The sequence below is a fragment of the Trichosurus vulpecula genome, chromosome 2 (genome assembly GCF_011100635.1).
Source record: "Trichosurus vulpecula isolate mTriVul1 chromosome 2, mTriVul1.pri, whole genome shotgun sequence".
NCBI lineage: Eukaryota > Metazoa > Chordata > Mammalia > Diprotodontia > Phalangeridae > Trichosurus > Trichosurus vulpecula.
In genome coordinates, this window is record NC_050574.1 from 19,042,742 (window position 1) to 19,067,860 (window position 25,119).

At 41.2% G+C, this 25,119-nt stretch overlaps 1 protein-coding gene across 3 annotated transcripts in view; it reads right to left on the minus strand.

Annotated features, from left to right (window-relative positions):
* Nucleotides 1–25,119, minus strand: part of UBE4B (ubiquitination factor E4B) — a 148,327-nt gene that overhangs the window by 36,047 nt on the left and 87,161 nt on the right. For 2 of the 3 annotated variants that reach the window (XM_036744287.1, XM_036744285.1), the window contains 10 exons: nucleotides 15,609–15,750; nucleotides 14,667–14,767; nucleotides 13,111–13,225; nucleotides 7,780–7,863; nucleotides 5,589–5,645; nucleotides 4,703–4,819; nucleotides 4,503–4,601; nucleotides 3,560–3,673; nucleotides 2,967–3,165; nucleotides 2,436–2,574 (listed from right to left, as the gene is read on the minus strand). In XM_036744287.1, the coding sequence (XP_036600182.1) occupies nucleotides 2,436–2,574; nucleotides 2,967–3,165; nucleotides 3,560–3,673; nucleotides 4,503–4,601; nucleotides 4,703–4,819; nucleotides 5,589–5,645; nucleotides 7,780–7,863; nucleotides 13,111–13,225; nucleotides 14,667–14,767; nucleotides 15,609–15,750 (1,167 nt within the window). The remainder of the gene's footprint in view (nucleotides 1–2,435; nucleotides 2,575–2,966; nucleotides 3,166–3,559; nucleotides 3,674–4,502; nucleotides 4,602–4,702; nucleotides 4,820–5,588; nucleotides 5,646–7,779; nucleotides 7,864–13,110; nucleotides 13,226–14,666; nucleotides 14,768–15,608; nucleotides 15,751–25,119) is intronic. The other variant, XM_036744286.1, reaches the window with a different exon arrangement.

Sequence of the window (25,119 nt, forward strand, 5' to 3'; positions counted from 1 at the left end):
GGTAATGGAAGAGGTGTCAGATAAATCTGAGAATCATCTGGCTAGAGAGGATAGCTGAAACTATGGGAGCTGATGGATCACCAAGAGAAATAGCATATAGAGAGAACAGGGCCCAGCACAGACCTTTGAGGGACACTCACAGCTAATGGGCAGGAGGGGAGGCTGGGTGGAAATCCATCCAAAGAAGTAGGAGGCAGGAGAACCAGGAGAGACCAGTGTTATGGAAACCCAGAGAAAAGGGTTCCAAGGAGAAGAAGGCGATCAACAGTGTCAAAGGTTAGAGTGAGGCCAAGATAGATGAGGACTGAGAAAAAGCCAGCAAATTTGACAATGAAGAGATCATTGGGAAGGCAGATTTTTGTTGATTAAAAAAAGAATTTAAGAAAAAATTCATTGGTAACTTTGGAGATGCTAATTTCAGCTGAATGAGTTTGGAAGGCACATGGCAAAGAATTAAGATGATAATGAGAGGAAAGGAAATGGAAGCACTGATGTAGATAGCCTTCTCTAAGAGGTTAGCCAGGAAAAGAGCCGTAGGACGATTCCAGCTAAAATTCCACCTACTATGAAAAGTCTTTCCTGATCCCTCTTAAGGTTTTCTCTCTGAAATTTACTTCCAATTTCTCCCATATGTATCCTTTTGTACATAATTGCTTTCATGCTGTCTCCTGCATAAGACTGCAGGAGCTGTCTTTGGCCTTTTTTGTATCTGCAGCATTTAGGACAGTGTCTTGCATACAAGCCTTAATCAGAAACAGAATGGCTCTACCTCTTCAACGCCTCCTCTTACAATCTGTGGCTTCCTTCAAGGTTCAGCCTAGAAAAGGCAGGCGGCCTTTTCCAGGTTCCTCCAGCTGCCAGTGCCTCCCATCTCCCCTGCACCTTCCATGTGCCCAGATAGCGACATGCTGTCTCTACCATTAGAACAGATACAACTTGAGGACAAGGACTATTTTCTGCCTGTCTTTGTATCCCTAGCACTCTGCACAATCCCTGGCACACAGGAAGCATTTACTAAATGCCTGATTTGGATCTATGCCCAAAAAAGCTATTAAAGTGTGTCTATCCCTTGACCCAACACCACTACGAGGTCTATACCCACAAAGAGATTAAAGACAGAGAAAAGGGACCCACATGCACAAAAATATTACAGCAGCTCTTTTTGGGGTGGCAACGAATTGAAAACTGACAGAGGGTCAATCAATCTGGGGAATGGCTAAAGAATTTGTGTCAATGTGAATGTTAAGGAATACTATTACGCTCTAAGAAATGATGAAGGGGATGATTTCAGATAAACCTCAGAAGATCTGCATGAACTGATGCAGAGTGAGGTGAGTAGATTCAGGAGAACAATTTACAGAATAACAATATTGTAAAAACAACTTTGAAAGACACGGGAACTCAGAACAATGTGAAGACTAACCATGATTAAAGAGGACTCATGATAAAACATGCTACCCACCTCCTGAGAGAAAAGTGACGAACTCCGACTGCAGGCTGAGATATATTTTTTGGGATATGGCTAATGTGGGAATTCATTTTGCTGAACTATTCATGTTTGTAAGAGGGGCTTTATTTTTCTTGTCTTCTCAATGGAGGTGAGGTGGGGGGGAGGGAGAGGAGGATCTTGGTTTGAAAATAAAATATAATTTTAAAAAATGTCTTTGGATTTGTAATATCAAGGAAGCTTATATGAAATCTCATCATATGTATGGGAGATACTTTGGGAGAGTAAACGTTTTGAGGCTGCAGTTGGCTTCACACTTCATGAAATGCTTTTTTAAATAAACAACATACAACAAGCACAACTGGAGCTCTTATTTTTTGCAATTATGTATCATAAAATGAATGAGAATTTAGACCACCTGAAATAACAATTTTCCCATGCAACAGACTAACTTCAGGCACCATTTTTCAAACCACATTTCTAGTATATTGGTTATATGAAGATAAAGCAAATTGTTATAATTTTTATGGGGGAATATTTCTAACAACCCATAGAGACTTCCCCAAATCAAAAAGATGCTTCAGGTCTTGAAATTAAAGCCTTTAAGTCATCATTTGGAAAATGAGAAACAAATATTAGAAGGCACTCTAAAGCAGGTCATTAAGAGACAAAGTTCATTAACAGTCAATCTAGGATGTCTTCCAAACTTTGCAGTCTAGAGAAGCACACTAGACACTCTTTTCAGAGACTCAAGGATTCAACAGGAGAAATATGAATTCTACAGACGAACATAATAATGCAGTGGCTGATGATTAAGTCACCCTCACTCCTACTAGAGTCTGAATGCATGTGGCTAACAAGTATGCTACCATCCGGATTCCTTCTCCATTCAAGGTTATTAGGGACGTGAATTGTGTATGGGAACACATGATCTAGATATTGAGTAATGTCAAAGGGGATAAACAGATGGGGCAGGCAGAGCTCTAACCTGTTAAGCTCCCTGATGGCCCGGAGTCTGCGTATATATCGACGACAGCTTGGCAAAATAGAGAGGTGGTGGGCATGCAGCGTAAGGAAGAAGCATTCTGTAGGGAATTTCGGCTCAGAAAATGGAGACTGATCTCCATCTAGGGGAACATAAGAGGGGAGAATGAATTTAAAAACTAAAATGTATTTAAATACTTCATGACATTTCCCCTAAAATTTCACTGCTATCATGGAAAATTTTTTAAAAAGAATTCTGGCACAATGGAAACTATCTATCATATAGTCTATCATATAGACAACACTTTACTGAAAGACCCATTCTCCCTCCCCGCCAAGGAAATGTTCCAAAAAATAACTATTAACAATATACCAACTCAGCAAAAAGTACTACTGCTGGTGGAAAATTAAATAACATCTTAAGAAAATGTGAAAATATTAAAGTTTATTTAAGAAAATGAAATTAGATAAATGTTAAAATGCCAGGTGATCAGTAATATCAAAATAAGAAACCAACACAAAAGATACCACTCACAAAGTTCAGTCATCCAACTCGTAACCTCCTCCATTGTTGCTTTCACTCGTGTCTCATCACTTGGAAGAACGATACGACACCGTGGATGGAATATATAGGTGGGATCTATTGTTTCCAGCTTGATCTTTGTGCTTAACTGCTGCAGCACCCAAAGGAAATTCAGCATAAATCCATCCGTAGACACCAACCGGTCATCTGTCTGTGAAACAAGGAGAGACGGCATGGCTCAGAACAGCCAAATCACTGTCACTCCTGTGATATGTGAAAAGGCCACGGTGGCTCCAGGCAGGCAGCAGCACTAGGGCTGGAGCAGGGAGCGGGTGATGTCAGCTGCCAAGTATCACACACAGTCGTATTCCTAGCTTACAAACAGAATAATCCAACAAATGCCTCCATTTCAAGGTTCTTATCACTACCGCCCAGCTACCTTTAAAAAACCACCTTTCCATACTAGGCTGGACTTGGGCCAAGGTCTCTGGTAATGCACTCACCTCTTACCCCTCTGCTGAATTGTGAGTGAAACTAGAAGGACATGCTGTCAACTTTTCACCAATGTGCTAGGGGGCAGTATGCGCCTCCCCGGACCTCCTTACCTGCATCTGTGCCTTCTTCATGTTGGCATTGACAATAGCTGCCATGTAACTGAGAGCTGCCTCACGAGTTTCACCATTCAGCAAAATACTATGTAGAATCTTGAACAATTCTTGCTGAAATGTGGAACAAGAATAAACATATCAGTTGCCTTGAAGAATGAACAATTCCCTACCTAAAATCTCTATAAAAGAACATGCTGGGGCAGCTGGGTGGCGCAGTGAGTAGAGCCCCGGCCCTGGAGTCAGGAGGACCTGAGTTCAAATCTGGCCTCAGACTCTTGACACACTTACTACCTGTGTGACCTTGGACAAGTCACTTAACCCCAATTGTCCTGTCTTCCCCCCTCCAAAAAGAAAAAAAACCATGCTGAGAGCAGCACTCACACAAGAGGTGTTTGTCCATATCCAACTACACCATAAAACCAGCTCTAGGGTGCTAACAGGTATGCCTGAGCAGACATCTTAGCTTTGAAGAGGGAGAGACCGAGGAGTGTTTTTACTGCACAAAGAGGCTTTTACCATCTACTTGGCACAACAAAGAAGTAACTATTTCCACAAATATGTACAGACACAAGCCTGGGACTACTCTACTTGCTTCTGGAAGCTTTAGTCTAGGTTCTGGACAAAGAGGGGTCACGCATTTTTCACCACTGTGCTAAATTCATAAATGGGCCCATGTGAGAAAATGTGAACGTTTCAACACAAACGTCCCAACACTGGAAAGACAGCTCAGCCTGCGAGCCCTCTAAGAGAACATCAGTACAAACAACACAGGGCAGGAAAAGGCCAGCTCTTTGAGGGCAAGGACTATTGTGTCCCCAGGGCCCAACACGGAGGAGGCAACTGAGGCTTGTAGAACTGAGTCTTTTACCATTGTCTTGGAGGTTATTAAGAAACCACTTGTGGTTCTTTTGTAAAAAACCTAACTCGGCTGAACACTTACTCTGGCTGATTCCAAATAATGTTGTAGTGACTGGCTGACCACTCGGGTGTTCTCTAGGGTAATGGCAGGCCCTGAGAAATACTTTTCAACCACCTTTGCCTGCAAAAGACAGAATACGGTCAAGCTCCACAGAGTAACATTCGGAAGAGCAGGTCAATGTGCAGGCGAGAGGTGCAGAGAGCCAATGGTCAGGTACTCACATCGTCTTCGGCAAAGACGGAGAGACTGAAGAAGGCCCCCAAATAAGAGAGTCTTTGCAACTCCCGCCCAGAACCCGGGCTTAAGGACTTCGGCAGCCACAAAGGCAAAGAGGCGACCTGCAAAGACACAGAGTTCAGCAGGGCACATATTCAATGCTCAGCCACCTGCGTTGGTAACACGAATCCAAACGGCTTCTATCCCAGGAAGACATTAGGTGACTGTGCTGAAGTCTGTGAAGTTTTCATATGTCAGCCCACACAACTTCATTCACCTCTGTTGGACTTGACTTTAATTTTCAAATTCCAAAGCAAATATTTTGAACCAAAATGAACTCACCCTGCCAAAAAGTTCAAGCAATTTCTCTTCCGCAGGAGCTACTTATTAATAATTAACGAATACTCTCTATTCTGAAATACCATAAAATATAACCAGTCTGAATTTATTTGTATTTTTTCTGTTTATACCTTTATTTAGGTACTTGTCTTTCCCATTAGAATGGGAGGTTCTTGGGAATAGAGATTAATTTTTTGTCTATGTATTCCTAGAATCCAGAATAGTTCCTGGTGCATAGTAGATATTTAAAGAAATACTTATTGGTTACTTAATAACACAGCATTATTGCAAAAAAAAATTATAATTACTCAACATTTGAAATTCAATCAAAAATATTATCTACTACTCAAGAAAAAGTGCTTTTTATTTTTAACAGTTTTGTTATAAATTACTTATAAAGTTTTTAATAATCATAGCTCACATTTACATACTGTTCAATGTTTAAGCAGATGCTTTCCTTATAAGTAGGAAATGTTCCCAATATTGGTTATTTTAAGGAAAAGCTTCAGACCTGTGGTATGGTTATTGGGAGAAAAAAAAAACACCACTTACCAAACTACAAATGGGATGGGTTTTCCCAAACTTAATTTCACAGAGTTCACCTAATGCCTACAAGTAAAATAAGAAAGATTCAGTCAAATATGGTTTACCTAATATACATAAACAGCTGCCTATCAAAAGACACAAGCTACTTGACCCTTGTTTTTATCTTTAACAAGCATTAAGGAATAATAACTATTGATCCTGGCTAAAAAAAAGGTGCTTTCCGTATATGTTAGATGTTAGAGTGGCTACCACTCCACAAAGTTATACAAAATTCCAACAGAGAAACTAGAAAAAGCTAACTTGTACCTGAACCGCATAAAGCCATGGATTGTGCCTAAAGCATTATTATGGTAAGAAGAGATACACTGACTGGCATCTTTGCTAAGTCTCCAAATTCTGCCTGAAATCTGCAGTTGCCCTTCCAAGAGAAGCTTGTTTACCCTACGTCATGGGATTACAGGGGGTCGTTTAACACTAGATAAACCATATTAGGTGTCCTGATGTCAGCCAAAGCTTTAAGGGCTGGGGAGCGGAGCAGCCTCTGCACAGCACACATGCACAGTCACAATTCCTGCTAAGATGATCCACACAAGTTGCACGCCAACCAAGACCACGCCCTCCTTCTGGGGCAGGCGTCAATGATGGCACTTCATCACACTATTGTCCCCAGAACAGAGGCTTTTTGTCTTCTGATCAAGACCAGGACATTCTGTTGATCTTTAACACCAAAAAGTCTCATCTGAAACAGCAACTGAGCTTAAATTCACAAATGAAAAAAACTAAAATGAAAAAGAAAAGCTCCCTTTTGGGAAGGCAATGTTCGTGTAATTTTAAAAAAGGAAAGAAAAGAACAAGAAAACTGTTGTTCAGGAGGGTGCTTCCACCCTGAACTCCACGTCACACGAACGACTCCTTGCCTTGTACTCAATGCCAACGACAGCATCAATGACACAGCACGTCTTATGGTGAATAATGTGATTGGACAGAACCATACAGCATGGGCAGTGGTGGTGGCCCTTAACACAGAGACTGTACACAAGGACAATTTCTCGCATCTTACAAACATTTTCAAATTTCAGTCTTTAAAATGACATTTCTGTTGTTTACTTCCCAGAAGGGGTCTTATAGACTTGGAGCACCTGTCCAAATTCCTCCTTTTATAGGAGAAAGCTGAGGCCTGACAGGTTTGCCCCAGAACATGCATATGGAGGACCAAAGATCTGAACCCTGCTTTTCTGATAGCCCATCTAGTCCTTTTTTCACTAGACACCTGGGGTTCCCTTAGAAGTAAGAGACGCAATTGTGTGAGAGGACAACAGAGCATGCAGGAAAGAAGCCTTTTCTCATGTATATAAAACAAAGCTTTTCTATTAAATACCTCTGTTGACATATTTTAATAAGTTGTTTGTAAAGGAGATTGTTTGACTCCATATTTACATCTTTTCAAATTTTTCTAACACAAAAAAGATCCAGTTTCAAATATCAAAATATTTTTCCTCCAAACAGCCAATATCACAAATTCAAAGCCCGAGAAATCAAATTCTCCTCTTTTTAGTACCACCACTTATCATCAACCATAATCAGATGAGCCTTTAGCTGACAGCTCTGTCCATGTTGCATAATACTTCCTAAAAAGTGCGCAGAAATACAGTAGAAAGGTAAAGTTCTCTGCATAGGAAATCAAGTCTGAACACAAGGCTTATATAGTGTCAAGTCGCAAATAAAGGTGGCCCAGAGAATTATACTGAGGAGATTCAAAGCAAAAATATACTATATATGTACAAAATTAAAATTATGATTTGCTTTAATTTGTGCTTAGAATTGCTTTTAATGCTAAATTTGCATTCCAAACATGTTATGCTTATTACCAGGTGACTCAGGAACTTAAAGTCATTTTAAGTTGCTTTTTTCTCTCCTATGAAGAGACATATTTCGGTAATTGCTCAACTCCTAAAACATTTCCCAACTGGGGGCATGAGCAAAGCCCTATCTTCTGGGCTGCTAATTCGCCCCAATCATTCATCTCCCTGCACGCCAAACATTCCGAAAAACCATAACAAATTATTTTAAGTTATAATTTTAAACTAAGGAATACAAGCAAGGATTAATTATCAATAAAAGGAGGGAGTTGGTAATATTAAACGTAATCTCTGGGAAAAGAAAGTCATCTATTAAAGGGTTAAAAATAAAGCTTTACCATAAGGGGGTATTTAAAGTAGTCACTATCAAGGGAGCACTCTTTGGCAGCAAGAGCCAAACCTTGTAAAATAGGGATAAAGATCTGAAAAAAAAAAAAAAGAAAGAAAAAGCACAATGTTAAGACAATTCAAAAACTGGAACCAGATGCATTCAATAAAGCTCCTTTTCTGGGCCCTGGTCCTTAGCATACAGATAAGGAGAAAGGCACCCACCCGCTCCAGGCTCTCCCCTAACAGGACAGGCCCCGAAGCTCAGGAGCAGCGTGGAGTGAGCCAAGCCCACCTGTTTTCTCTGAACTATCAGAGCCTCTTATGGCACACAGCACATCTTTCTTTATCTGACTATAGTTTTCCAAATGCTTGCTTTATTCCCTCAAGCACAAAAAAGTCCCTGAGAGAAGGGACCACAACCCAGGAATCTTTGAGTCCTCTAAGTACCCAGGGTCAACAGACTCTTGCGGAACCGAGACTTCAACAAGTGCTTCTTGGCACTTGACAAATATATGTTTGTTGAATGAATGGATGGATGGATAGATGGGTGGATAGACGGCTTTGTGGCCTCAATGCCCTTTAGGTGGGACTTCCAGGGAGAGGACAGATTCTGTCCCCTGCCAACCTCATACAAAAGAGCCAGGTGACCTTTATAGGTCACCTGCTTAAACCACGTATGTTGAAATCAAAGTTGTTTTCTCCACATTTCCTCAGATTCATGGATTTGGAGAGGAAAAAAATTCTTACCAAGAAGTTGAGCTTCCCATTTAATTCTGTCCATTTTATTGATTCAATTTGGAGAAAGGAATAACAAAATCAATACCAGATCTACTCTGTTAGTTCAAACTGTCCAGTCCAAAGAAACATACAGCATAACAAAAAGGAAAACATATAACCAAGTTAGAATGGCCTGCTTTCAAAAAGAGTGAAATTGATGGGGCTGCACAAATTTAAGAAATGTTTCCCTAGAATACTCTGGGCATATGGCCACCACAAAGTTTATCCATCACATTTGCCCTCAGGTCTCAATACATTCATCTTTAGGACAGCCTGGTCAAGACTAACAATGTAAAGTAGAAAACATTGAAACTGAATTGGCTAATTCATAACCAAAGGTCTAAAGACCGATGAAGTCAGAAGATGTAGTCTAGGAGCTCGCAAGTAATACCTACCATAACCTTGGAGAATGGGACAATTGTGTTTCCTAAGAGTTTCGTCCCTCCTATCTACTAAGCCCTCTCCCCACTCATCTTCTTGAAGGCTTTTAAAAAGCAGAGTTTGACAAAGGCTCCTCTGGTTGGCACTGTCCTTAAGTGATCTGGAGATGGATGGAAGCACAAGCTGGAGCTCAAGTGTTTGGCTTAGTAGCTACAACTGAACCAGCTAGAGTGGAAGGAACAGATTTTTATAATCATCTAAAATGGCAAGCTAATACTTACAATCAAAAAACAAATCTCAAAAAGACAATTATAAAGAAAACATCCAGCAGTTATTTCATTAAGATCATCAAAAAAATCCTAAAAAAGATAACTCAATAGCACTGTTTACATCTGATACTCTAAACTAAACCCAATTCTAGCAAAAACTTGTCTAGGGAAAAGGGCAAAACATATCATCATAGCTTAACAAGCAATAACTTGAGGGGCAGCTAGGTGGCGCAGTGAGTAAAGCACCAGCCCTAGAGTCAGGAAATGAACTCAGACACTTGACATACTTACTAGATATGTGACCTTGGGCAAGTCACTTAACCCCAACTGCCCTGCCTTCCCCTCTCCAAAAAAAAAAAGTTAGAACAAGCAATAACTTGAGATTTGTTTCCTACTTTAGATTTTTAAAGTATTTGTTTCTATTTAAAAAAAATTATCCCTACAACTTTGAAGAAATGCTGGAGCTACTAAATCCCCAAAATAATGTCTAGTCAACAGTGGTTTATGTCCCGTCCCGCCCCACATTAAAAGAAGAGCTTGGCTTTAATGAGAAGATTTTATAATTCAATCTAGCCAATCCCCTAAGTCAAAATAGAGAAAAACCTCCCCAATCCAAACGTATTTCAATTTACCATCCATTACCAAACAGAAATTACTTTAGCTTTCTAGAGAAAAAAATTCAATGATAAAATACACAAGGAAGCAACATCATTTAAATTACAGCAAAAGTCTGGAGTTAAACTCTGGGCTAAATAACGTGGCCATCAACAACTTCAGTATTCTTAGAGCAAAACTAGGCTGAATGTCACAGAGCCATTGTTGAGCGGGTTTGGATCATGCTCATATTGCTACTGTGATAACCCCAGATAAAAGGAAGATTATTAGTAAGTGGACTCAGCCCAATTCTAGTAAAGCTCATCTCTCTATATTATTTCACAGTGTACATGTAAGGCAGCTGCTTGCAAGGAATGAATATGGTTCTTTCTAAAGTTCTTTTATTGGTTATATTAGTTTCATTATTCATCAGGCTCTTCTCATTCCTGTGACTCAAGAAGATTAAACCAATAAGTGATTTAAAACAAGAAAACCATTCGCAAACAAAACATATGTGTACACAACATTTCAAGTTAATGAACATTTTTACCCATGGAATTTTATCTCCAAATTTAGAACTATATAAAGCCCATATCACCACAGCTTCACAAAATCCTTGTCATTGACCAAAGGCAGAATTTGATTGTACCACAGATGAGCAGCGAGAGCTATGACTGCACTGTGTGTGTCCCCCAAGGCTCTGTCCTGGACTCTCTTCATTTCTCTATTATCAAACTTCATCATCTATCATCCCCATGGGTTCAATGAGCATTTCTAGGTAAATTATTCCCCGAATCACATATGAAGCTGTAGCCTCAATCCTGTATTTTGGTTCTTCATCATCAACTGCTTTTTGGACAACCTGAACTGGAGATACTGCAAACCTAACATGTTCAAAAGAGAACTTAGGATTTTTCTCCCCAAACTCTCTTCTTCTCAGCCTCCCAGTTACCCAGTGACATCCTGATCTCCTGACTCATACTCATCCCACATATGCAATCCACTGCCATAGCTTGTCATTTCTACCTTCACACCTCTCATATGATAGGCAGCTAGGTGGCACAGTGGATAGAGTGTCAGGGCCTGGAGTCAGGAAGAGTTTAAATCCACCCTCGGGCACTTACTAGCTGTGTGACCCTGGGCAAATCATTTAACCTTTATGTGCCTTAGTTTCCTCCTCTGTAAAATGAGCTGGAGAGGGTAACAGGATCTCTGCCAAGAAAACCCCAAATGGTCACGAAGAGTCAGACAAGACTGACATAGCTCAACAACACAAAATCCTAGCTCTGGCCCTTGTCACCTCACCTTGTGTGCTAAGTACCCTTCTAAGAGGTCCCATCTCTTGGTCTTGCTGTCTCATCTCTCCCCACTATAATGCATCGACCACTTAGTCACTAAAGTGATTTTCCTAGAGTAGAGGCATGATGATGTCAACACCTATACTCAACAAACTCCAGGAACTCTCCAAGCTCAAATATGAAGACCTCTGGTACTTTCCTTTCCACCTCCCCAGGCTTCTCACACTTTACATCCTCTATCACTCAGTTAGACTGGCCTCCTTGTTCTTCCTCAAACACCACACTCCCTCCTTCCTAGTCAGCACCCTTTCACCGGCTGCCCCCGTGGCTAGAGGAGGGTCCTCCTTCCTTCACCTCTTCCTCCTGGATTCCTTCGCCACTCACCTCCAATCCTACCTTCTGCAGGGAGTCATTCGTAGCCCTCTTCCTTCCACTGCCCAGATGCTGGTGTGCTCCATCTGGGAGTACTTTCCATCTACTTAGTAGATACACTTCATGTACCTTGTTATTTGCATTATCGTCTCTCCCAATCCAATGGGAGAGCCTTAAGAACAGGGAGAGCAGTTTTGCCTTTCTTTGTACACCCCCGTTTTTAGCACAATGCCTGGCATATAATAAGGGCTTAATAAATGCTTGCTGATTGTCTTGATCATGCCTAAAAAACTACTCAGCAGCCAAGCCAGGGAGATAAACATGTCAGTGGATCCCTTTATCTTTTCTAAGCACAGGTCGACTATCATCTCTGAGAGCAACTTATAAGGAAGAAGAAAAACAGCCTGCTTTGGGAGATGATGCTGTGTTACCAATTCTCAGGAAAACCTTTCAATTTCTAAGCATTCTAATGGAAAGTACTTACTCTCTAACTCTCCAGGGATGACCTATGGTTCTAAACCTGAAAGCTCCCAAAGTCTCTTACTCCACCAACACTTGGTGCTTTCATAACACTTGATACCATGACATCTTAAAAGGACTTAAAAAGAGAACAGTATTATGGCAGAAAAGGTCATTGAGACACTGATATCATACCTAGTTTACAAATGAAATGTTTCAGATCATTGGGCCGCTCTGTCAATACGAATGATTGGTGAAGCTTCCTCTGAACTCTAACTATCCCACCTTGCGGTATCCTTGAACACACTGTCATATCACTGTTTTAACTTTCAATGTATTTGCTTCTTCTCAACAACCAGATTGCAAGCTACTTGAAAAAAGGAGCAGATCTTCTTTACTGTTAGAAATGCTTCTGAGATCACCTGTCTTCGGACATGGGCCAATAAGCCCCAAACCACCCTTGTTTTTGCCTTGGTATCCTTAGCATTTCATGCACAACCTTGAATATTCTAAGCACTTCATAAGGATGGGATGAATTATGAAGTTTGAGATCATTTTACAGAAGAGGAAATTGATTCCCAGAGACCTTCTGTGACTTGTCCATGCTCCCAAGGGGTACAGGAAGGCAGCTCCGCCACATTCCAGGGGCACTTTCTACTCTACTATGATGCTTCTTGGAATCACTAACAGTGGAACTGGGCAGGGGTGGCACTTTTCAAAGGAAGTTTGTGGACCGACTGTCTGATCAAGCTCTCTGTTCAGTAAACATTTACTAAGCACCTGCTGGGTAATGGGAAGACAGAGATGGCAGAAGAGACCAATCACATACAAAGGGTTTGTCATCTAAAAGGGAAGAGATGATACAAGTAGAATGTGGCATGGGCAAAGGTGGAGGAACAAAGAGTGATTCCTCAAAGCTGGGGTGAGCAAGGGGCCTCTCAAAGGAGAAGAGTATTTTAAAATTCCTGATTTAATAGTAAAGTGTCTCTCCTTCCCAACACAAAGAGTAACAGGTAAAAATTCTTTGACATAGGCCACATGATTTTCATCCCTCACATGAAAGGAAGCTACTAGTTATTGCATATATGGAAAGGCTGCACAGGCCCCATCTCCCAACATCCCATCACTCAGCAGCCTTGGTGCTTATGGACTGAAGCTCGAGCGACTGGAAACGCCAGAAGCCTCTTACCTGTTTGAACACTTCTTCATCCTGGTGGGTTGTTCTCACCAGCTCTTGGATGAAACCAAATGGGAGGTTCCTACACAGCATATAGGGTACCAAGAGAGACTGCTGCTGCATGGACCTTTATTCACACAGAAACCAAAAACAATGAAGGCCGCTCATTACAATCTAACTCAAAGATGATTATAGAATCTCCTATTAAAAGAAATAGACTTGGGTTTTTAGGTGCTAAAATTCTTTGGATATTCTGTGTTAGTCATTTACAAGAGGACTCGAGAAAACCTGCTATCAACCTCTCTGTGTCTTCTTCGGTGAAGGCTAATGAGGGTCTGCAAAACAACCACTGTGTCTTTTCCCTCCAGGAAAGGGAAGGGGAAAAAAGGAAGGAAGTGATAGGAGGAGGAAGGGGGAAGGCAGAGGGGCATAGCGGGGAGAGGAGAAAGGAAAGGAAGCCACAGAACTTCTTCCTAGATGCACCTTATTAAAAATGAAGCATGGAAATCTAAGTTTATGCCCATGAAGCAGTAAGAACCTTGGAAACTTCTGGGAGTCATCAAGAAGCAATTGAAATCCTCTGTACAGAACCCCCGTTTATGATATTAAGGAGCATACACATTTTATTTTTTACCAGTACTTAAGTTTTAACAGACTCAGCTCAGAGAATAAAGCCTCAAATTATGTTTTTAAACCTACAAACACCAAACATAGGAGCACAAGAAAGAAGAAGGCAAACAATTTTTGCCAGTGAAAAGCAAGAATGAACTCTGTCAATCCTCATCTGAAAATAGGGGAAGAGATGGACACTAGCATATATTTAAGGTCCCTCCTGACACTGTGTGCTCTAACAGCCCTCCCAGATTGGAAGATATGCTCCAGGGCTCCAACTGCTATTACTCAGAGAATGCAAGTTACTTTGGATCACGGCCTAAGCAAACTATGAGATAGAAGGATAGGTAGGGGAGAGGGAAATCATATTCCACAAGTACCTGAAACTAATCTGAAGATTTTTAATGCTTTCGTCCATCCATGCCATCATCTTCTCCATTATTGGATAACCAAAAGTCGATCATGCCTACATCTACAAAAAGTAGTCTATGGCTTTGATTACTAGATGGTTCTATTTATTTTAACCCATGCTCATCCTGGAGCTTTTTAAAAATAAAAGTCTTGACTCAAAGATTCCAACACATTCCACAAAGCCAGATCCATAGTTATCTTAAGAAGGTATTAAGAAGCTCTCAAAATAAAATGAATTTTAGTTTATTTTCACCTTTCTTTCACATCTGCCACATAGCATAGGGGGAATAGGAGGGCAAGCTTGGGGTTGGGGGAAAGAAAGGGGAGGCATAAAATAAAACCCAGGAATCCCAGGATTTTAGAGATGGACAGGCACTCTCCATTTGCAGAGGGAAAAACTGCTAAGAGTTCGGTAAGGTTCCGTGACATACTAAGGCTTTACAATTACAACAGCATATCAATTCCCAGAAGGTTGCAAATTATTCAACTCAATGGCGATAATTCTCTCACTGTTAAACGCCCACGAATTCCCCAATGCTCCATACCTTGGTTGCGTTAATGAGCCCTGTAACACTAACGCAGCATGGGATATGCACTGTGAGCGGATGTTGCTCAGTAACTGGCTGACCGCCGGTTGGCTGCACATCTGAAAAAGAAAAGTGGAGGGTGTTACGCCAGGAACAAAGACAGCCCTTTTCTATACCAAAAACTGTCCCAAGAAAAGTGATCACAGAAAGGGAATTTTCTCCCTCCCCTATTCACAGTCAAAGGAAAACATTCTACAATAAAATCTCTGCTGACAGGACTTCTTACTGCCCTGATGTCTACTGTCGGCAGAGGAAAGTTTCAGAGTGGAGCTAGTCATTCAATCTAGCATCAACCAGTCCCAGGTCCACAAAGTCAATGGGTCCTCTTGGACTTGCAGAGCTAGCAATGACCTCTATGACCGAGCAGACCAACCCATATCACATGCCACTGGACCATTCTGTGGGTATAAAGGCAGTGTGGCAACGACCAATTTCTTTTGCAATTTAACACTGGGAGGGGCATCGAACAAGTACAAGATGGGAATGTCCTTAAAAACAACAATCAAAGAATCTCCGAGTATAGCAGGACCTCTGGTCTTTAGTCTTACCAACACTTGGACAAGAATCCCATACGTAAAAGACAAAGAGAGCCTCCATGCTGAAGGGGAACTGTCGGGCAGCCCAGGTCCATCTTGGACAGCTCTCACGGTCTGCCTCTCTCCTTCCACCTGTACCACTTCTACTGATTTCTCCGAGCTGAAACAAAATCTAACTCCTCTTCCACATGACAGTGTGGGGACACCTTCGCCATCAAGTCTAGAGCTTTCCCCACTCCATGCCAATCACTGGACTCCAGGGGCCCAAGGAGGAAGGGACAACCACCAAGTGGGATGTTTTGCTCCCTAGCAGAAATCTCCAGTGTTCTGAATTGCTCTGTTCTGCCGGCACACTCCAGCTTACCTTTGGTGCTTTTCTTTCCTCTATTCCAACTCTGTCAAAACATTCGATGAGGTAGTTCAGCATGTCTGTCTCCTTGCACGTTTCAATGGTGAAATGGTCGCTGCAGGAATCAGAAGCACTCGCCCCACCAGAGGCTCCCAAACTTGGGAAATAAAGGTGAGAAGGAGAAGAAAAAGAAAATTAACCTTCTTTATCCAATCGTCTTGAATTAATTCTTTCTGATCATAATTTGTTTCCACAGCAGAAGCCTGTTAGATTCCCCGCAGATCACACAAAGCACAAACCACCGTGCCACAACAACACCTTGATACCTTGTATTGTCTGCTCCATAACAAACCCGTGGCTGCATTTTGGCCCACTTCAAGAAGAAACAAGAAGGTGTGTATGCCTTCGATCACAAGAATCTCAGCTTCATCACTGTTGAGGGGGGAATGTTTGCAGAACCCAAAGGCTAGGGTTGGATAAAGTTCTAGTCATCTAGATGCTAAAACCCCAGTGCGGAGTCACCGCAAGCCAGGCTTCAAGGCTAATACAAGGCTATTTTCTGTTTGGAATAAAACTATATTCAGGGGGTGGATGGATGGGGAAATATGGCACTAAAAGAGTCTCAATTTCAACTCCCATCCTCTTCATTTCTTATGAGGTTTGGAGATTAGTAACTTTTTCTCATCAGTAAGTTGTGAGTTTTTATATCTGATACCGAGTGCCCAGTTTTCAAAAACTTTCAACAAATCATAATGCACTGTGTTGTGAAAAGAGTAATGGATAATTAGAAATTAGAATCTGGGCTGTAAAATAGCTAGGTCAACTTAGCTACCATGTGACATGCACGTACAATTTCTTAGCTTCAGTTTATTAATAAGAAAGAAGGAAGGAAGGAAGGGGGGGGAGAGAGAGGGAGAGAGAGAGAGAGAGAGAAAAGAAACTTCCTCTACTTGTCTCATAAAGTTGTCAAGAGATAAAATGAAAAAAATGGATGGAAAAGTACACGCTAAACTGTGCAGCACTGTAAAATGCAAAGAGTTTCTAAAAAGATCCAGAACATACCACAAATCAGTGTGGAAAAGAGCAAAATGAGGCAAGATCATTAATCAGCAGACCACAGACCAAGTCTTCTTTTCAATTCATAAACTGATTTATTGATATCCACTGAAGGCACAAAGGTTAATGCTGCTCCAGGAAGAACAAAATAAAAAAGAGCTGACACATCACAAAACCCCCAGAAATCTGAGACAAGCTCTTGAGCTGCAATTTTGGGCAATGGAGGCAAGGCACTTCAAACTTTCAAATGAACCTAGGAATGCATCCGGTTTTCTGGGAACAAGCATCAGAAGGCAGTCCCAAACAAGCAAGACGACAACAGTGCCAGACTGGGGTCTGAGGTTTTGTAACTTCCGCTAATTTGATCTACGGTTTCGGGAATCACTACACTATCTCGGTAAAAGACATTAACTTCACTGATAGAGTCAAGAAGCAGGCAGGTAACCACGGGCCAGTCACGCTGCCTGAGAAGGTAATGAGGTGCGTGAACCATCTGGCTTCCTAAGAAGACTTCTCCAGCAGAGGATGCCATCAAAAGAACATCTTGAAAAGGACCTCGGTATTATTCCTTTTGTTCTTATGTTAGTGTTTTGGGTGCAATTTGCCAGAATCTCATGTGTCTCTTTAGCAGTTTGATACCAATATTTCTGTACTGCGAAGTACAAGATGAATAAACCCCTACCAAGCAAAGACGAGCTGGGAAGGCAGAAGGTGGGGAGGGGGAGAGGCTTCACTGAGCAGTGGCAGGCCACATCCCAAGCCCAGGTTCTCACAGAAGGGCATGTGTGCCCTTCTGCTCGCTCTTCTATGTTTGGAGAACAAGTTTTCAACTTTCTGCCTGCTCTAAGACACTCTTGGTGACCACTGCTCAATGGACTTTCCTGTGGAATATCATATGATCAGCAGGATAGAGGAAGAAATATCTTTTCTCAGTTCATGTAAAATGAAAAACTCAAAGTAGGACCTCAACAAATTGACATTTGAAGCTTTTAAAAGTACTTAAGTTCTCCTAACATTTTTCTTCCCGACTTACAATGGGAAGTTACTGCAAGCCAAATCATTACTTCTTCATATACTACTGCACTCGTGCAACCAATGTTTTATAGAAATGGCAGCCTGTCACTGGATCTAGACATGGGTTCGAATATGCATTCTGTTTTGTGTGGCTCTGGTCATCTGTAAAATGAGAGTGAACACTGGACAAGAGCAAAGGTCACTTGGTGAATTGCTCTAAGTGGTATTTTAAAAATATCATGGAAAATGAAAGAGGTTCAAGATTGAAGAAAGGCAAGTGTCCCAATTTTCAAAAAGGGGAAGAAAAAAATCTACAAACTGCCTTCCATTCCTAGGAAAACTCTAGAATTGATCATCAAAAAGCTGACTGGTAGGCATCCAGAAAGGGAAGCAGTGACTACAAAAGAGCCAATGTGGCTTTATTAAGAATGGGTCATGTCAGACTAATCGATAAACTAGTTAATAAGAGGAATGCTATGGCTGTTTACCAAAATCTTAGCAAATCTCATGTTATTCTTGTAGAGAAGAAGGAGAGAGGTGGCCTACAGGGGTAATGCAATTAGGTGACTTAGAACTAACTGGATGGCTAGACTCACATAGTGGTTGTTATTGGTTCTATGTCAACCTGACCAGAGGACTCTAGTAGAGCACCCCACAGATCTGTGCTGAGCCACAGTGACCAGTGATCCCTTAGATGCTAAATCCAATGGACTTTTCTCAGTCCTCATCATATTTGACTGGTCTGCAGCTTCTACATCATGCACCCTCTTCCTGAAACTCTGCTCTCTCCTGTCTCTCTTCCTAGCTGTTTGGCTGTTCCTTCTCAGTCTCCTCTCCATCTCTGGATGGATCTCTAACCAGCCTTCCTTCACATAGACGATTCTCAGATTTATCTATCCAGCTCTCACCTCTCTCCTGACCTCCAGCCTTGCACTTGACCTGACTATTAGACATCTCAGACTAGACAGCCTCTATGCATATTAGAACAAATATGCACCTGTTACCCAGGTTTACAACTTCAATGTCATCCTTGCTTCCTCACTCTCACTTTCCAATGTCTTCGTTCTGTTGTTGCTACCTTTGTAACATTTCCCATCTGTGCCCCTTTCTTTCCTCTGGTACTGCCACCACCCTGGGGTAGGAGCTCATCACTGACAGCTGCTGGCTGGTCTCTCTGCCTCGAATCTTTCCCCAGTCCAGTCTATCCTGCATGTGGACGATCTTCCTAAAGCACAGGTCTGGCCATGTCCTTCCTTCTCCCACAATCAATAAACTCCAGTGGCTCGCTATTACCTCCAGGAGCAAACAGAAAGCCCTTTCTACCTTTCCTGTCTTCTTCCAACTCACTTCCTTCCATGTACTCTATTATCTGGTGACACTGGCCACCTTGCTGCTCCTCACCCAAGATGCTGTCTCCTTACTGCATTTTCACCAGCTTGCTCCCACTCCTGCACTTCTCCCTGTCTTCATCTCTACCTCCAGGCTTCCCCAGTTTCCTTCAAGTCTCAGCTTAATTTGCACCTTCTGCACGGTCTTTCCTGGTCCTTCTTAATGCTAGTTCTTTCCCTATGAGATTATCATCAATTTATTCCATTTTTTTCTAATCTGTACATTTTTTCCCCTATTTTGCAGGTTGTCTCCTCTATTAGAATATGAACTCCTTGAGGGCAGGGACTGTTTCTGTCTTCCTTTGTATTCACAATGCTTTAGCACAGTGCTTGGAACTCAGAAGGTGCTTAATAAATGCTTGCTAACTTGAGTTGCTTGGTGACTTATTCCTATTCTATTTTACATGCCTATGAATGATTTAGATAAAAGTAAATCAAATTTGATGATGACACTAAGTAGAGGATAACAATAAAATGAATATTAAATTCAGAATCCAAATCTTTTTTGACAGCATTGGACCAAATGAAATAATGTGAAATTCAATAGGGGACAAACTATTAACTTCTGATATTTGGTTAAAAAAATTAACATTACCAGTACAAGATAGGGCTAGGCATGGATAGACAATAGTTGTTCAGAAACGGATTTTTTTAGTAGAGAGCAAACTCAATATTAGCCATTACTGTGTTATTGAAGCAAAATAATCTAACACAATCTTGTGCTAAAATAAAGAGCTGCATAGGCTCCAGGAATATTTAATCCCACTGAATCAGACCTGATGATGAACATCAGGCCTCATCTGGAGTATTTTTAAGTGGGGAAGCCACAGCTGAAGGAGCTTACTGAGAAGCGGAAGATTTTTAAAGGGCAATGAGGGTGGTAAAGGACCTGGAGTGCATCTCTTCTGAGGACTGGTGGAAAGGTCAAGGCATGTTTAGCCTGGAAAAGACTCAGGTGATGTGCAAGCTGTCTTCAGGTACCTCAGGACTTGTCAAATGGAAGAGAATCTGCCCACGTTCTGTTGGGACCAGAGAGCAGAACTAGGAACAGCAGAAAAAAGTTGTGAAGAGATAAACTGGAACTTGATGTCAGTAATCAGTGAGAGCCTTCCCGGCGTGGAACATGCACTTTGACAGGAAGCAAGCAAAGGCTGGACAAGAACTTGGCAGGGCGCCATACGAGGGGAGTTCTTTCATGAAAGTGTTGGACTAGATGGCCAACAAGCTCCTTTTCAAACTCTTCCAAATTCTGGGATTCTATGAAGAATTCATGAAAAACTTCTATCCCTGGAGTCTATGATATAGAGAAGCTCTGTTGCTTTTGAGTCGTTTCAGTTATGTCTGACTCTTCATGACCCCTTGGGGGGGGGGGTTCCTTGGCAAAGATACTGAAGTGGGGAAGGGAAGGAGAAGAAATGTGAAGATAATAACTGTTACCGAGTATTTTTAAGAGCTTGTATATGAAAAGCTGCTCTGCTCGGCCTCTGAGAGCAGAACCAGGAGCTACAGGTGACAGCTGTGAAGAAGCAAATTTAGTCTTGACTTATCGTAACACTTCCTTTCAATGAGCATTATCCAAAAGTCCCATGAGCTGCTCTGGAAGGTAAATGGATTCTCTTGCACTGGTGATCTTTAAGCAAAGGCTGAATGACCACTACTTGGTTTTGCTCTAGAGGGGATTCTTGTTCACATCTAGTTTGAAGTAGCTGGCCTCTGAGGTCCTGTCAAACTCTGAAATTCTGTGATAGCATACAGTTTCATGTGAATAATCACCTTCTAAAATACATATTTTTAGGAAGTTGGATTTTGTATATCAAGTTTTCCTCAATACAAGTTACATTTGCACTTTTTAGCAGGTTGAAGCTTTATGAATGGAAGTTATAAAAGAAAAAAAATCTTGGTGTATTTTCATGTCACAAATCACAAAAAAATCACCACCAGAGCAAGAACAGCAATCTGATACCAGAGACCTACTTTGTGGTCTTCTAATTCTCCATGCACAGAAGGGAATGGTATTTGACATTCAAATTCCCACCTTACAAGATTCAGGCAGGGTTAAGTCCATTACCCTTTCTTCCCAACCAAGAATTTGATGCATTTTTCTCGGGATAAGCATCTATCACATCACTGGGTCTAACTTCTGGGACAAGGAGCACCTCTGCACCATAAAGCTTCTGTCACCTAGGATCCTGAATCCTTCCTAATATGACGTCACTACCATGAAGTGACTAGAGACAGGAAACATACTGTCCCTTCTAATCTTCTTTCATTTACTTAGTTTTTTACTGGACAAAAACAGAGGTAGATGCTCAAGTGAGTTGACTCATTATTAATGGTAAAATCTTTGAAGTGCCAATTTTAAGGAAAAATAACAGACTTCTTCATTGGTCTTGCCAAATACTGCTTTAAAACAATCGATGTGATTTCTAGATCCTCCTTTCACTCCTACTTCCTCTACACCTTGAGAGTTGGCAAAGACACTATTTTCTAAGGCTGTAAAGAAGCCCAAATCCCACAGCACTCACAATTTATTCATAATGAAATCTTGCTGAGGAGTCAACAGCACCTATAGAAATAGTCGCCAGGTAGTGTCTCCACAAAGGTTAACACCCCCTAGAGGATGACTGTGGGGACTGAACTGGAAATCGGGCCAGCAGCCTGGAGGCCCTGCTATTCCCAGGGATCTCTGGCTCAGGATGGTTGAGGCCGTGGCATGGAACATGCTGCTCCTAGCGTCTTCTCCCCCAAGATGTAGGCTTGCCTTTTCTCTGGTAGTAGCAGTTTGTGGGAACGACTGGTCCCTTCTCTACATGGGTGGTCCAACACAAATATCTAAGAACAAGAATTATTCCTCATTGGCTAAGTGGTCAAAGGCATAAACAGTGAGCCAAAGAATTTCAAAGTATTGATGCCCATCTGAACTACTGCCACTAATCATGAATAAGAGGCAAATCCAAGCAACGCTGAGGTTTCCCCTCACCCCTGGCAGACTAGCAGAGGTGAAAAGAGATGGGCATAGCTGAAGTTGGATGGGTCATGGGAAGACAGGTCCACTAATAGACTGGGGGCAGAGTTCAGGATCAGTACAAGAATTCTGGCAAGCAATCTGAAATTATATTAACAAAGTACCTAAAATACTCAATATTCTCTTAACAAGAAATTGCACTGCTGGGCACAGATGCCCAGAGGTGAAAAACAGAAAGACCAATGCCAGGTACACCCAAATATTTATAGCAGAACTAGGAACCAAGAAGATACCCAGCAACAGAGAAACACATCAACTGCAGTTTTGTCGTTGTCGTTCGGTCGTGTCCAACTCTTTTTGGTTTTTTTGTTTTGTGTTGTTTTAAATTTTATTTATTTTGTTCTGAACTTAAGAAAATAAAATAAGCATTTCCATAACATAGTAAAATAATACATGAAAATACATAGTAAAAAAATACATGAAACTGCAAATCTATTCTGCACAATTTGCTATTCCTCTTAAATATATAACAAACTTATCCTGTAACTTTTTTTCCCTTCCCCCTTCGCCCTAACCTTAGATATGACTACCATTAGACACAAACACGTGTGCGTATATATATATATATGTGGAAATCCATAGTGTACATACTTTTTTATCATTTCTTTCTCTGTCTTCCCTCATATGTCCTTTGTAGTGAATTTGTACTTAGTAATAGTCAAAATGACACTCAAAGTCGTTCTTAAAACAATATTGCTGTTACTGTATACCATGCTCTTTGGGTTCTACTTGTTTCACTCTCCGTTATTTTGTGCAAGTCTATCCATGTTTTTTCTAATACCACTGAGCTCATAGTTTCTTGTAGCACAGTAGTATTTCATCATGATCAGATACCACAACTTGTTCAGCCATTTCCCAAATGACAGGCTCTTTGTGACCCCTTTCGGGGTTTTCTTGGCAAAGATACTGGAGTGTTTGGCCACTTCCTTCTCCAGCTCATTTTACAGATGAGGAAACTGAAGCAAACAGGGTGAAGTGACTCGCCCAGTGTCACAACAGCTAGTAAGTGTCTGAGGCCAGATTTGAACTCAAGAAGATGAGTCTTCCTGATTCCAGGCCCAGAGCTCCATCCACTGCACCACCTAACTGTGGTATTATGAAATGGAATATTATTAGGCTATTAGCATCAGTGCATGTGAAGAATCTGAACAAGTATGGGAAAACATGAACTGATGAAAAATGAATGAAACAGAATAAGGAAAGTAATATAACAAAGAGAAGAAGATTACTAGAAAGAACAACCAAAAACTCTGTTACATAACCTAATGATCAAGTTCAACCTGGAAGAGAGAAGAAGGTGCCCTCCTCCCTGCTTTCACTGCAGAGGGGGGAGACTTGGGTATCAAGCACTGTATAGAAGTCCAGACTCCAGAGGAGCTTGGTTGGCTAGACAGAACTGTCTTTTTCCACTTCTTTTTGTTCACTGTTACAAAAGGAAGGATCTCTGCATGAGAAAGGGAAGAGCAATGTAACAGGAAATGACAATGATGTAAAAATAAATGATACTAATCAACAGGGGGGAGAGGAAGGAAAACTGCCAAACTATGTTCCAAATAAAACAGTAAAAAAATTAGAGGTCAGTGTCCGGTTTCTCTGTAGTGACCTAGAGAGAGCAATTAACTGTTAGACTCTCCGTATTAACGCAGGTTGGCAGCTCTCTGTAACTTAGAGCCTTGGAGAATTAGCCAAAGCGATGGTGTCAAACTCAAAATGAAACTGGCGGCCACTTGTCTGTCCTTAAGGAGCCCTGTATGTTGCAGATTGCTTAGTTTTAAAATGTAATGTTATGTGTTTACTGTACTTGTTTATTTTATTCAAATACTTCCCAATTATATTTTAATCTGGTGCTGGCCCACTTGGGAGTATTGTGGGCTGCAAGTGGCTTGGGGTTTGGTGGTCCACATGGCTGCTGTGCATCAAGGATGAGACTTGACAGCTAAGCCTTTCTGGCAATGTGACCTCTTCTGGAAAGAGGAAAACAATCAAAACTGACTGAAATTAGGATGACCCAAAGGAGAAAGGGAGAAGACATTTCCTCATACTTCTTCAGGGAGGCAGGGGGAACAAAGATCTAGAGCACTGTACGTCACATCCAACTTATTATTTTTAAGTTCATCTGCCTTGTGCAAATTTTTCCTTTCTTTTTAAAAATTCTTAGTTTTAAGAGAATACTCTTGGGGAAAAGTAGAGGAGAGATACAGTAAGAAAGTAGTTACTGTAAAAAAAATCAATAAAAATCACTATAAAAAGAAAAAGGAAAACAAATGTTCTGGCATAACAAGAAGAAACTTAAGAAAGTTTTAAGTGTATGACTCCTGTCCTTTTGCTGGGTGATTTCCGATTTTAAGTCGTTTTTTTCTATCCAAGGTATGAGATATGATTGAGTTGAATGGAGTTAAAAGTAACTGCTCCTTGATAGGGGATTGGGAGGGAATATATGAATAACTTTACTGAATTCTTTTCTTCCCATCAATTAGGATCACAGAGCTAGAGCACTCTCTAGCACCCACCACCAGCATAACCCAAATCCATTATTAGAGAGAATGATTGTTATATTGACAGGGATGAGGTAAGGGAAGCATTGCTTCTAAAGATAAATTATCTGAACTGGAGCAACAAAAATCCTTTTAACAGAGACGATGCACCAGGCCACAGAAAGTGTATTGATTTTGCTGGGCTTTTACCTTACACAAGCAAGATGACAGCTCTCTATGAATTTATGGGTGAGACAACATCACGCCCAACACAATTAACAGTCTCCAGATCCAACAACTTGCCCAGCGGTGCCTCAACAGCCTCCTCACACTCCAGATGTAACTAAGGGTAAATCTGACTTCTACCTAACTGCTGACACAACAGTCTTCTACTTAGAGTTTCAAGTCATTTTTAGACAGTGGTGATGGGTGCATATTAATTTTGACCAGAAGAAATCTTCACTTAAGGGCAAAGTTATGAGTTAATTGGGTTAGGAAAACAGTTCTTAAATAATCTCACAACAGAAACAAAATTTTTTAAAAAATGACTCTTTGGATTCTCAGGTAAG